The sequence below is a fragment of the Copadichromis virginalis genome, linkage group LG16 (genome assembly GCF_057382275.1).
Source record: "Copadichromis virginalis isolate Kocher_CV1m ecotype Utaka linkage group LG16, C_Virginalis_male_GT1.1, whole genome shotgun sequence".
NCBI classification, from domain to species: domain Eukaryota; kingdom Metazoa; phylum Chordata; class Actinopteri; order Cichliformes; family Cichlidae; genus Copadichromis; species Copadichromis virginalis.
The window spans coordinates 21,684,704-21,699,159 of record NC_140633.1 but is presented as its reverse complement, the minus strand read 5'-3'; the positions used below and the strand labels follow the sequence as shown (position 1 = coordinate 21,699,159).

Below are 14,456 nucleotides of genomic sequence, written 5' to 3'. Positions count from 1 at the left end.
ATAACTAAACTTAAACCTACAGTACTGTAGGACGATGATTTACACCAGCTATTGGAAGGATTTAGTCTTCAAGACAGTTTGTAGCCAATGTGAGGTGATAACTTACATAGCTGGAACACAGCACCACTCTCCAGTTTGTCATTTGGTCATCCATCCTTCTCATCGGGTTGGGGTAAGGCTGTCTTCTGGGTGGAGTATCTCTCTGTGTTAGCTCCGTCCTGGGCGTTGAGTGTCTGAAGTGCTGAATGCTGGGAGAGGACAAGTGTAAAGCACCTGAAGACAAAAAGACAAAGAGAAAAGCATGAATTCACAGATCACAGAGTTGTTCACTTTACTTTTCTTCTGTTATGTGTTTTTACCTTACCTCTGATCCCTGAGCCACAGGCTATACCTTATGTAAAAACAAGAGACTACAGTCAGTTCACGACATCATTTTAAACCTTTTCTACTTATTTGTGTTGACATTAAGTACGGACTTACCTTTGTCCTGCATGGTGAGCTAGAGCTTGAGAAAAAAATGTTAGTCATTTACAAACACTGCAAAGGCCAACTTAAACATTTAAAGCTTAAAAACAAGTTCTAACATAATCTAGTCAGAGTCGCTGTCATCAAGTGAAAGGTTAAAAGGCCTTTCCCAGAAGCGTCTGACACCAACAGAACCCGAGGATGTTGAAGGGCCATAAAACGTGTCATCACTTACCTTGCACCTCTTTGCACTTACCTCATCAGTGCAGGTGTCGTCTCCGCTTCTCTTTGCTGAGGAGGTGAGAGCTGAGGTTGAAGGAGAAGCTGAGAGAGTAGCGGAAGAAGGAGCAGGAGAGGAAGGAGCTGAGGGAGCAGGGGAGGAAGCAGCTAAGGGAGCAGGAGAGGAAGCAGCTGAGGGAGGAGCAGAGGAAGCAGGAGAAGCTAAAGGATCACCAACCGGGAAGAGTGGGGCGTTGGCCTGGCCGAAAGGCGGCATGGCGAACGGGGCAGCACCTGGAGCAATAGGATGTTGCCAATCGTGCCAAAACGGCTCTGGAGGGAGCTCCTGGATGAGAGGGGAATCAGCTCTCTCATCCATGGTGTCATACCCCGAGTCGTCACTAGGCCAATCGGCCCACTCTTCTGAGTTGTTCCAGTCAGAGGAATTGTCAGTGTCTTCACTCACCTCTTCGACGTCCTCAGGTATGTAGGGAGGGTACTCACCTTCCTCTTCACTGTCATCAGGATCCTGTGCTTCAGGAGAAGAGGGTGAGGATGGGAGAGGGATATACTCACCATACTCACCTTCACTGACACGCTCGGTATCAGAGTCATCCAGGATCCTGATGACCTCTGGAAGGCCTTCTTCTGCAGGACGCTCAACCACGTAGTCGAGACGACCTGTGAGGAAACAAGTTTAAAATAACATTAAGAATGTAATAAACATCAAGTGCTAAAGGAACAGAGCTACATCTGTTAGTTTGAGCAGACGATGAGAGAAAAGCATTTTAGGCTACATTTATGTCAGACTGAATGACACTTCTACTTGTTCATGCAAGCAAAAAACAGCTAAGTCAACTAAGTTCACATCATTAACTGCTATATAATAAGATATAGTAGTGGCATAACATAAGGATACCATTATTACTACTGTACTATGATTACTGTTTTCATATTCTTTTTTATATTCATTTATTTTTGTTATTTTTTATTATCATGTTTTGTAGCAGGGGAAAAGTTATAGTTTATTTCAATAAAGCCTTTGATCCAAGAAGAACAGGATGTTAGGAAGGGACCGGGATCTGGTGTGTTTACACCTGTGTGTTCTGACGTCATGACATGCTGAAGATGCTGTTACCACAGAGACTGATTTTGGGGCATTTTACAAATTTTAGTCCGTTAAGCTATTTTTAACCAAATCATTAAAAAAGTGTCAAATTTGAAGCCTTCAAATCAAAGTAACACCTTTTTTTTCAAATTCATACACCAGTCGTTAATAATTTCTACACCTCTCCCGGAAAATTTAAAGCATACAAACAATTTACGGGGAAAAATCTTGGAATAAGCATATTTTGATAACATTAAAACTTGATATTCACACTGGAACTTGTTAAATTATTACAGTCATTTAGTAGCTCTTAAAATAACTGAAGAAATGTTAAAAGTACCTGCAGCGAAGTCCAGGGGGCTGTCGAGTCCACGACGAGCCATCTTCAGGCTTTGCTGTATGAAAAACAAGTACAAACAATCCAAAGATGAAGTACTTGTTGTGGCGAGCAAGTCAAATCCGCTTTCAGTAAATATTTTCCGAAAACTTAACTTTCCACAGGCTGAGGTTGGAGCAGGTCAAAACAAGTCCAATAGCAAGTGTAAAGGGACGAATGGAACCTTGTGCAGCATTTATATACCCTCCGCAGGCCATGGTTACGGTTGCCAACATTTTTCTTTTAAAAGCTAACAATAACTTAGCGTTCTCGCTACTCACTATGCTGTTAAACAGCTATATGTTAGCAATGACAACATTTAACAATGCTAGCCGTGCTGATTAGCCTTAGGATTGCTTGAGGTTGTTTCCAGCTCTAGTGGTCATAAGCGAACTTAGTTCTGTGCCAGCTTTTAGCACGAAAATCAATCTTGTAAAGCTCACTATTAAACTGACAAAGCCTTAGAGCCTAGAAACTATGATACTTACAACTGTGCTATGTTTGTCTCATAGCATATAGCAAGACCCCATAACTGACCTTTGACCTCTTCTCAAGATTAGATAATGCTATATAGAGCTATTTTAACACTATGTTTCTTACTGCCATTGTTTGACAACATATAAGCATAAAGGAAATGATATATGGAGATTCTAAATATCAGGTTATTATGACTTTATTATAAACTTTACAGTAACAGTTCAGAACTATTAAGCAAGCTTAGTTTTGGAAAAATCCCATTTGTGATCAAAACTTTTTACTTCATATTTATTACTAAATAATTCAATAAATTATACTCAAGTACTGAATAGTCACAAAAAATAGTAATTATGCTGAAAATTATGTTAAAGTGGTTTTCGACTGAGCATATAAACAAAAGCCTGGGAAAAAGTTCTGTTGAACAACACACATATGTTACCAATATTGTAGCCGGTGTTATTTAATAATTTGTTTTATTTTTGATACAATTTCAAACTTTATTAACCTTTTCAATAAAACAAAGTCTCAGATTTAATTATTCTGAAACTAAGTTTAAGCTTCCCAGAACGTTTTGTTGCAAGTTACATTACTGATATAAGAAATATAAAATGTTTGTATTGTTCACCCACAAGTGCAGTCTCTGGCTCAAACACAGAAGCTTGATATGTTTGGTTGTCAGTCCAGACATTCCTAAAGAAAGTTGTCCTTCTTCAGCTCCAGACCTTTCTAGATAAAAATGGCATTAGTGAAGTATTTCAGTCTGGTTTTAAAAACGCACCACAACACTGAAACTGCTCTTGTAAAAGTTTTTAATGACCTTTTAACTTTTCTGACTTGGGAGATTTTGCCATTTTAATACTGTTAGACCTCAGTGCTGCATTTGATGGGATTCTTATCGCTCGGCTTGAGCACTGTGTCAGAATCAAAGGGACTGCTTTGGAGTGGTTTAAATCTTACCTGTCCAACCAAAGTTTTTCTGTTAGATTGGGGGAAACATCGTCCTCAGAAGCCTCACTTTCTTGTGGGGTCCTCAAGGAGTCCAATCTTGGTCCAGTTCTCTTTTCTATTTATATGCTCCCCATGGGTTCAATTTTTTGAAAAACATGGGATCTCATTCCATTGCTATGCAGACAACTCACAGATTTACCTGCCACTGAAACGTGAATCTGTGAGTCGTCTGAAGGGTTTGCTAGATTGTTTGGAGGATGTTGAGGATGGCATGGATGGCTTTTAACTTCCTTAACCTAAATGAACAGAAAACAGAGGTGATTGTGTTTGGTCCCTGTGACCGCTGTGACTTTGGCCCTTTAGGAATTCATAATAATAATAATAAAAACCTTTGCAAGGAACCTAGGAGTGTTTTTTTTTTACTCTAATCTAATGTTTGATAAACAGATTAATGCTGCCTTTGCTGTAACTGCTCCTAAGCTCCCTTCACGTGAGGACTTCCCCAACATTGGACACTTTTAACTGACCATTCATCCTCCTCTTTCTCTCATTTTTTACATTCATCAGGTCCTCAGAGTACTCGTTCCATCTTCCCAACACACTCTTTTCACTGTTTAGCACATTTCCATCTTTATCCATCTTACTCCACAAATAGTCTTTTCCTTCGGGGCCGACAAACTGACAACTTTCAACATAATCCATTTGATTTCCAGCTTCAAACTAGTGATAATGACGGACACTCTCTTCACCCTGAAACAGCATTCATGAAATCTTCCTCCAAGATTACAACTACTTGATTTACAGTGGAGTGAAAAAGTCTTTGGCTTCTTCCTTATTTCCTTTTTTTGTATGTTTTTCACATGTGAAAGTTTCAGATCAATAAACAAATTTAAATATGAGGCTATTTAAAAAAAACAAACATCAATCATCCAAACAATTTATTCAAAAAATGGAATTTTGAAACAAGTGAGCTGTAAATACAAAATTGCAGTTGCACTAAAACACATTTTTGCATTGTCCAACTTTCTTATCTCTCGTCTGCTCTCACAGTGAGTCACACACATTTGTATTTACAGAGCACACTTTGACAAGTAGTCTAAACTCTGGGTGAAGTGTGTGATCACACCGAGTCCCAGCTGGTTTGAGGAGCAGACTGAGTCTCTGCAGGGTTTAAACTCAGTCCCTGGAAAACAGACACAGTCCAGTTATATCTGGATGAAAACTGTCTCTGTGAAGGCAGTTTTGTTTTTGTTAACACTCCCTCAGAGAGGGACAGCTGGTTCATGTTTATTTAATCCCATTATCCAAAGACACTTCTACATCATCATCCACAGTTATGGGTCAATGACAATATCAAATAACAAGATCAGAATAACAACCTTAGGATTATTGAGATTTGTACTTACTGTGGTTTCATCCATCTGAGTTTTGTTCCCTAAAATGAGAGAAGAAAGTCAATTTCAGTTTTGTTTTAAAATTCAAAATCATTCAATCTTAAATGTACCTTTATGTCTTGTCCTTATATTGACTGTTGCAGCAGTTATTAAAAGCGCTGCTAATCCCACAGAGACAACAATGAACCTCAAAGAAACAAAAAATCTGTCAAACACAAAAAATGTGATTATTAAAATTATTTGGTTGCAGTTTTCTGTTCCGTGTAAATTCCTTTCTTTTAAAAATGTAACAGCATTTTATTAATAAATGTGCAAATTTCTGTGATATGATTTGTATTTAAAAGTATTTATATACAAAGTTAAAGTGAGTTTTCATTTGCATATCATTTCAAAAGCTCAAATAAATTTAAAATAAACAGATATTTATGCAACCAGCTTAATCTTCAGTCCTGCTTTTGAAGGACTCTTCATTGTTGGGGTTGTTTCTGATTTTGTGCTTATTTCAGTTTTTCTGGCTGGATTCTTTGTTGTTTTTGTGTCACCTGAATAAATGAAAAAGTAAAAGCACAAAAGTTTTTCATGTTTCTCATCTGATGTAAACATGAGAAACAATATTCTACTTTCACACTTGAAATATTTAAGTAAATGTTTGATGTGATTTTACTTATATTAACAGCTGATCCTGATCTCAGCTGTTTCCTCACCTGATGGCTGACGGTCGAAAGTAAACAGCTGCACTCTTCTTGTGTTAGTGTCAGTCACTTCACATTTCAATATTTTATGACGTGATGAGTATAAATAATTATTCTTCAGAAAAGACACAGTGGCAGCGCAGTGAGTCTGTGAAGTCACTATTTCTTTGTTCTCTTTGTCCACATCTCGACCTGTAAGCAGCCACTTCACTGTGTGATGACACTGTTCATATGTCAGCACAGAGCAGCTTAACGTCACCGTATCAGTGTCCTTATGTTCAGTCACTGGTGAACATAATGTAACAAAGTGAGACAAACAGAGCGGAAATTAGTCAAGTTATCTTAATCAGTTTCAGTATGATTATTGAACATTTTATGTCCTGAAAAGATTTGAACTGAAAATATTTTGATGTAAATACTCACAGGTAATAACAGAGAGATCAACCAAAGACTGATGAACCAGAGTATGTGTAGATTGTATTTTGTCTAATTTGTATTGTCGACAATAATAACAACCAACATCCCCGACTGTGAGCTTCTTTATGAGCAGAGAACAGTTCACTGTAACTCTGTCTGTCTGATTTAGTTTTAGCTTGTTCACCAATCTGTCCAAGTGTGATCAGCTCTACGTAGTCCCATCACAGTTATTCTGCTCATCTATCACATTCACACAAGGCAGAGTGACGTCATCTCCAACTTTAATAAACATGGAGGCTTCAGTTACAGATACTGTTGAGAAGATTGAAGAGAAATATGATAGACATTAGAATACAGCACTTTTACAGTTAGAGTGAAGATATTTTAGACACAAGTTCATAAACAGAGCATGCTCAGCTCTCTTATTTACTGTAAAGGTTGTTGACTGTAATAATATGAACAATATTTAGTTTGACTGCTATTTAAGTGTTTCCTGTATTCTTTTTTTTTTTTTTATATTCTTTATTTCTACAATATTACCTCATAAAGATGATTACAGGCATTAATTAACACAGTTTACAAGAGAAAAACGAAACAAAACGAGAAGAAAGAAAGGCAGATAGAAAGAAAGAGAAAGAAAGAAAAAAAAAAGGAAAAAAAATTATATATATATAAAATAAAAGGAGAAAGCTCTGTCGGGAGTAAACAATTAACTAAATTGGTGGTTTCAAGCTTTAAAGAGAAAATTCGGTTTATAGGTATTAACGTATTGGACCCACTTATCCCAACACAGATGGAACCAGGCCATCCTGTCATTAACATGAGCTGTTACTTCCTCCATCCTATATATCTCTAACGTAATTTCCCACCATAATGACAAAGTCGGTATGTCTTGCGAGGACCATTTCTTTGTTATACATTTCTTACTTGCAACCAATAAAGCTCTTAACAGACATATGTCATTTTTGGACCAGTTCTGCGGTATACAGCCAAAAAAAATTGTCTTCATATCCTGAGGGAATGTACAGTTAAAAATGCCTTGTAATATACCATGAATGTCTTTCCAGTAAGTCCGTAGCACAGGACAGTCCCACATAATATGGGTGTGATGGGCTCCTTGGTATCCACAGTTTCGCCAGCACACGGGAGGATTCCCATCATAGTGAGCCTTTTGACATGGAGTGATAAAGAACCTTATCAGAGTTTTCCATCCGAACTCCCTCCAGCTTTTGGAGGAAGTACTCCTCCATTGCCATTCCCACATCTGAGTCCATTCTTCCCTAGAAATACACATCCCTCCCTCCTTTTCCCATAACATCTTCACATAATCAGTTGAGTGTGGAAGCTTATTCATAAAAAAATTGTACCAAAAAAAAATGAGTCTTGTGTCAACATCCCCACTGTACGCCTGTCTAAATAAAGTTACCAATTCCACGTTAGTATTTGACATCTGACCGATTGTTGTCTTTATATAGTGTCTTATTTGCAAGTATCGAAAAAAATCCTGTTTTTCTAGATTGTGTCTCTGTTTCAGCGTGTCAAAACTAATAAGGTTCCCATCCTTTATCAAACTATCATATGTAGATAACCCTTTAGCAGGCCAGCTTTTAAAACGTGAGTCCAATTTATTCGGGGCAAAGTCAGAATCATATGCATACCATTTGAATAAAGCCAAATCCTGTTCAAGTTTGAATTCTTTCACGACTTTTCTCCATATATTAAGTGTGCACGACACCCAGGGGTTATGAATCTTGTCAATATATTTTCGAATATTCGAGTCCATCAGGACAGCTTGTATTGGGGAGGAAAACATATTCTCCTCTATAGTCTTCCAGTGTGCTTGGTAGCTTGTATCACACCAATTAACCACCGTTTTCAACTGAGCAGCCCGATAATAATTTTTTAGTGATGGCAACCCCCATCCTCCCACCTTCTTATGTAATTGTAAAGTTTTAAAACAAACCCTCGGCCGCTTCCCCCCCCCCCATATAAACTGCGATATTATTTTATCCCATTCATTGAAACGACTTGGATCAATGGATATTGGTAATGTTTGGAATAAATATAATATTCTTGGCAAGATGTTCATTTTAATAGATTCAACTCGTGATTCCTGTCTTCTTACCTGCGATCTGAATCATGAGCATCAGACATGAAAACATTTGAATCCATCTGAATTCATCCATCGTGCTTCTCTGTCTCACTTCTTTCTTGTTCTTGATCTCGACTGTCACACCCTCTGAACTGTTGACTCTGTAAGACTGTTTGTACTTCCTGTCATCAGTGAGATGTCACTTCCTCATCACAGCTTTAGGGATCCAGTTGTTATTTTTGCTGATGATAATGTTTCATAGGTTGAGTATGTCAGCTTTTCATGTGTCTGAAATTCATGATTTTTATAAACATAATTTATTGTAATGAGAAATCACATTCAGCCAGCAGGTGCACTTTGTGTCTATTCCCACAGAGCATTTGTGACAGACTGACAGTGATTTAAATACTGATTGTTAGGATGAATTGAAGATGATTAACTGATAAACAGAATCCAGTCAAGCTATTTGGTGATTGGACTCTGATGGCCTTCACGGCTGATTGGATTCCAGCTGATGAAAGAATTTAGGCAGGACCCCCCACAGTCCAGACATGGTGGTGGTTAAGATGGAGAATTGGATGGAGCGCTGAGTAACATGTCTGGAAGGGAGATTGAAAGATGAGCAGGGAGATTTAAAGTACATGAAGTGGAGGCTGATTGTCTTGAAGAAGGCCGGGAGAAAGACGATTGGACTTGACCAGTGATGTCAGCAATCAGCTGGACAGTGTTCGAAAGTGGAAGTGATGAAAAGCTCTGGCCACTAAACACCCAGGAAGTAGACAGAAGTGTGATTATAAGTCTTCCTCATTGTACTCGTGAAGGCTGAACTTAAGCTTCATGTGTTTCACTCCCTGAAAATAAACAGACGACTGAGGAAGTTGAATGTGTGAAGTTTAAGATAAATGTTTCTATTAATGCAGCTTCTCTTTCTTTAAAATGTAAGAAAATGAAAGCACATAACAAGGTTCTGTTGAAGGGTCAAACACCTCCGCCACCACAGTTGGACTTTTGATGTCTAATAGATCATTTGATTACACAGCTGCAGCTACAGAACATAAAGCAGGTCTGAGACGCTCCTCTTCCTCATTGTTGAACTGAAGACGTTTCTGAGAACTGAAAGTGTTTTGGTGAGAGTGTGGCTACAACAGCAGCAGAGCTCATGAGGTTTGACTTTATAATAACGGACAGTTAAACATCAGAAACACAAACTATTATCACAATTGTTGAACGCTGACACTATGAAATCGGTTTAAGGGTTTAGAGAGTTTGTGTTCAGTCTTTCACAGTTGTGTGAGGAGAGCAGGAAGGAGGCAGGACAGACTCAAACTATCTGTTGGTGTTTTATTGATATATTTAAAACAGAAATTGTGACCAAGCAAGCAGAAGATGTGTACCAGGGTTGTGAAGCAAAGGTTTCTGCAAAGGACACATCTGTGCATCCTTGATTGTAACTCCTGCAGCAAGTCTCCTCTCCTCTCTTTCCTCTGAGTTAAAACATCCTTTAACATGGTTTACTTGGTTTACTGAAAATGATTTGCAGCTCACGAGCAGGAGGACACAGGAGACCTGCACACCTCCAGGACACTGCGGAGTGCAGCTCGGATCTCAGCTGACCCTTCTCACCCTGGATACAGTCTGTTTGATCTGCTCCCCTCAGGCAGGAGGCTCCGGTCCATTCGCACCAGAACCTCTCGCCATAAGAACAGTTTCTTCCCCTCTGCTGTTGGACACATGAACAATAAACGTACGACTGTCCCCACCACTAACTCATGACCCTACACTGTGTTCACTGCATGATTCCATGTTTTGGCACTGATCACCACCTGCACTCATGTATATATCTTTCTACGTAGCACTTTGAATTCTTATTCTCATGTATATATCTCATGTATATCTCATGCATATATCTTTCTACGTAGCACTTTTAATTCTTATTCTTACTTTTATTTTTTTCATGTCTATTTAAGCGCAATTTATGACAGCATGTTTGCACTGAAGCACCGCAGCAATTTCCTAATGTTGTAAACCTGCTCAACATTTGGCAATAAAACCTATTCTGATTCTGATTCTGATTCTGAGATGAGGAGGCACAAAATTGAAAATTGAGACAAGTCTTGGGAGTGGTGTCATTAAAGCTGCTGGTAGAGTGCTCAAGGCCTGCGCCGACCAGCTGGCTCCTGTGTTCACCAGACTATTCAACCTCTCCCTGACACATGCCTCTGTCCCTCACTGCCTGAAATTGTCAACAATAGTCCCAGTCCCCAAGTCCACCACCATCAGTAGCCTCAGTGACTACAGACCCATCGCACTGACTCCAGTGGTTGCAAAGTGCTTTGAGAAGCTGGTCCTAAAACACATAAATGACTGCCTCCCACCCAGCTTCGACCCCCACCAGTTTGCCTACAAGGCAAATAGGTCCACAGAGGATGCAATTTCCACTGCTCTCCACTCCGCTCTGCATCACCTGGAGAATCCTGGGACATCAGTAAGGATGCTCTTCGTTGATTTCAGCTCAATACTATCATCCAAGACATTCTTATAGACAAGCTGGTAAACTTGGACTCCCCCCCTCCACATGTGCATGGATCAAAAACTTCCTCACAGACCGTTCACAGTCAGTCAAGGTTGGCACCCAGCAATCATCCACCCTGTCACTCAGCACTGGCTCACCACAGGGATGTGTGCTGAGTCCATTATTATACCCCATCTACACCAGTGACTGCACCCCTACGCACCCCTGCAACATCATCATCAAATTTGCAGACGACACCACTCTGATGGGGCTCATCACCAACGATGATGACACCGCCTACAGGGATGAGGTCCAGCGACTGTCAGAATGGTGTAACTACAATAACCTCACGCTAAACACCAAGAAAACCAAGCAAGTGGTCATGGACTTCCGCAAAACAAGAACTGACCCTCCTCCCCTCTCCATAAAAGGTGACTATGTGGAGAGGGTGTCCTCCTTTAAGTTCCTCGGCACCCACATATCCGAGGACCTATCCTGGTCCATGTGGTGTATTCATAATTGTCTCTGGTACATTTGTTGTATGGGCAGTATGTGTTCACTGTTTGATTGTGTAATTACGTGTTACGCACTGGCAATGCATGCCGGTAGATGGTAATACAGGAAGAAAAGAGATGGTCTTACCGCACACAGTGGTCCCGCGTACTTATTCAGATTCAGAGTAAGAATCACACATGGTGTCAGAAGTGCTGTGTGACTCGTAAGACTCCATACATCTGCCGAGTGTGAGGAGAAGGGGAAGGTGGAAACAAAATGCCGAATGACGACGTAGACGATCGTCCGAGGGCAGGAGTTAGCACCGCGGCTAGCACTCCCAGCGCTACGTTTAGCATCCAACCACCGGAGCCCTTTGATTTTTCCAAACCACACGAATGGACAAGATGGGTCCGTCGCTTCGAGAGATTCCGTCAGGCAAGTAATCTGTCTGCGAGCTCGGAGGAAAATCAAGTGAACACTCTCATATATTGTATGGGAGACGAAGCGGATGACGTCCTGAGAGGACTAAAGTTAAGTGATGTAGACCAACGGGACTATGCTAAAGTGAGAGATAGCTTCCACAACTTTTTCATTGTCAGGAAAAATGTTGTTTATGAGCGCGCACGTTTTAATATGCGCAAACAAGAGCCGAATGAGACTGTTGATGCATTCGTGACTGCCTTGCATGCATTAGCAGAGCATTGTAACTACGGACCGCTCCACGATGAGCTGATAAGAGACAGAATAGTAGTGGGCTTGGCCGACACGAGGCTGTCTGAGCGCATGCAGATGGAAAAAGACTTGGACTTGGATAAAGCTATAAATATGGCCAGGCAGTCAGAAGAAATCAAAAAGCAACAGTCAGCTTTGAGAAGTGAAACAAATGTAATGCATGTAAATGCGAAAACAGTTGACAGAGTGATACAAAAGCACGACAAAACAAAGTTCAACATGTTCAAAAATAAAACTGTCAAAACACAACAGCAATATAGCAAGAGACAAAGTAACAAATGCTACAAGTGCGGAGGCTCTCCACATCCGAAACCTGAGTGCCCAGCAAATGATGCAAAATGTCATTTATGTGGAAAAAAAGGTCACTACCAGCGAGTCTGCAGACAAAGCAAGACAGTGCAAAGTATTGAGGAGGAAGAGGAGCAAGGTTTCTTCCTAGGCTCAGTTTCCAGTGACGGCCAGGCGTGGACAGCCAACATACAAGTGAAAGATGCAAAAATCACTTTCAAACTGGATACTGGAGCAGATGTGACTGTAATAGCTGACTCGGACTTATCAAAGATTTTTGCTAACGAACACAGACCAGTTCTCCAGCAGCCAGAAAAACCTTTGTTAGGCCCTGGAAAAACACCACTGGACGTTGCAGGTTTTACAAAGCTACAGCTCAACTACGGAGCGAAACAGACAACAGAGAAGGTCTATGTTGTAAGAAACCTGAGCACTCCACTGCTAGGCCTGCCCGCCATTACAGCTCTTGGCCTGCTGGTGCGAGTTGACGCGGTTTCAATGGACACTCTGAAGACTACTTACCCTAAACTTTGCAATGGTCTAGGGAAAGTGCAGCGGGCCTATCACATTAAACTCAAACCGAATGCTATGCCGTACTCACTCAAAACTCCGCGAAGGCTTCCTCTGCCTCTGATGGGAAGGGTAAAAGAGGAACTCCAACGAATGGAAGAGCTTGGTGTCATTACCCGAGTTGAGGAACCAACGGATTGGTGTGCCGGCATGGTTGTTGTTCCAAAGAAAAACAGCCCTAGGCTAAGACTTTGCGTAGACTTTACCGGACTAAATGAGTATGTGTGCAGGGAAAAATATGTGCTGCCATCGGTTGAACAAAGTCTCGGAATGCTCGCAGGAGCCAAAGTGTTTAGCAAACTGGATGCCAACATGGGCTTCTGGCAGATTCCCCTGTCCGATGAGTCTGCCAAACTCACCACCTTCATCACACCCTTTGGGCGGTTCCACTTTAACCGCCTACCGTTTGGGATCAACTCAGCGCCCGAACACTTTCAGCGCATGATGGCGGAGGTCATCGAGGGTCTCGAAGGAGTGGTGTGTCACATTGACGATGTGTTGGTGTGGGGACGTAACCATCAGGAGCACGATTCCCGTCTCCATGCTACACTGCAAAGACTGGAAAAAGCAGGCATAACGCTGAATGTTGAAAAATGCGAGCTCTCCCAGAGCAAGGTTGCTTTCTTGGGTCACATCATAGCGGATACAGGAATCAGTCCTGACCCGAAGAAAACGGAGGCAATTACAGAAATGACAGAGCCAACTAATGTGTCAGAGTTGCGCAGTTTTCTGGGCATGGTGAATCAAGTGGGCAAGTTCATCCCCCATTTAGCTGAAAAAGACAAAGCCCTGCGAGATCTTCTTTCCAAAAAGAACGCATGGTATTGGGGAACTGACCAAGTGAGAGCTTTCAAAACATTACGAGATGCCCTGACCTCACCCCCAGTGCTCGCAATGTATGACCCCAACAGAGACATTAAAGTATCAGCAGATGCTTCATCCTATGGTCTCGGAGGTGTTCTTTTGCAGCTGTGGGAAGAAGGATGGCGACCAGTGGCGTATGCATCGAGGTCCCTTTCTCCTACAGAACAACGATACGCACAAGTGGAAAAAGAGGCACTGGCATCTACATGGGCGTGTGAGCGTTTTCGTGATTTCCTGATTGGTAAACATTTTTGTCTTGAAACGGACCACAAACCTCTCGTTTCCTTACTGGGAGGACAAGCTCTGGATCTCTTGCCACCCAGGATCCAGCGATTCAGAATGAGACTCATGCGTTACTCGTACACTGTGCAGTACGCCCCAGGGAAATCGCTCTGGACAGCAGATACTTTGTCCATGCTCACCTCTGAAAAAACCAATGAACCTGTCAGACAAAGAGCTAATGGAAAGCACAGACATATATGTCGACAGTATTGTAGCAAACATGCCTGTCAGTTCATCATATATGCAAACACTGAAGGAACAACTGAAAAGCGACAGTGTGTGTGCTCGCGTCATGGACATGTGCACCGAAGGCTGGCCAGAACATGCAAAACAAGAGCCTTTACTGCGAAATTACTGGCCTGACCGAGCCACGCTCACTGTTGAAGACGGCCTTTTGTTAAAAGACACACGGCTTGTCATTCCTTCAGCAATGAGAAACGAGGTGCTGGAAAAACTACACGAAGGACATCAAGGTGTTGTAAAATGTAAAGCTCGTGCACGCCAAACAGTGTGGTGGCCCGGGCT

At 41.3% G+C, this 14,456-nt stretch overlaps 1 protein-coding gene and 1 pseudogene across 4 annotated transcripts; both read right to left on the bottom strand.

The window, feature by feature from the left end:
* Window positions 1-205: 205 nt before the first annotated feature.
* Window positions 206-4,072, bottom strand: LOC146690721 (uncharacterized). Of its 3 annotated transcripts, XR_014915470.1 has the most exons (4): window positions 2,133-4,072; window positions 481-1,365; window positions 365-391; window positions 243-273 (listed from the first exon to the last, which is right to left on the bottom strand). XR_014915470.1 is itself a non-coding variant. In XM_085433782.1 (2 exons), the coding sequence occupies exons 1-2, from the start codon at window positions 2,173-2,175 to the stop codon at window positions 590-592; spliced, it is 819 nt and encodes a 272-aa protein (XP_085289908.1). In that variant the 5' UTR covers window positions 2,176-4,072; the 3' UTR covers window positions 206-589. The 3 variants fall into 3 exon arrangements, 1 of the variants encoding a protein (XP_085289908.1); XR_014915469.1 differs by having other exon boundaries at window positions 227-273; window positions 365-1,365; XM_085433782.1 differs by having other exon boundaries at window positions 206-1,365.
* Window positions 4,073-5,656: 1,584 nt separating this feature from the next.
* Window positions 5,657-6,420, bottom strand: LOC146690720 (uncharacterized; annotated as a pseudogene). Its single transcript, XR_014915686.1, has 2 exons — window positions 6,103-6,420; window positions 5,657-5,964 (listed from the first exon to the last, which is right to left on the bottom strand). The product of XR_014915686.1 is annotated as an uncharacterized LOC146690720 (transcript).
* Window positions 6,421-14,456: the final 8,036 nt, after the last annotated feature.

Bases quoted from the DNA above. Each gene is read 5' to 3' on its own strand.
- LOC146690721 (XM_085433782.1), bottom strand. From the start codon at position 2,175: ATGGCTCGTCGTGGACTCGACAGCCCCCTGGACTTCGCTGCAG. The intron at 1,366-2,132 runs GTACTTTTAACA...GTTTCCTCACAG, and splicing joins CCCCCTGGACTTCGCTGCAG to GTCGTCTCGACTACGTGGTT.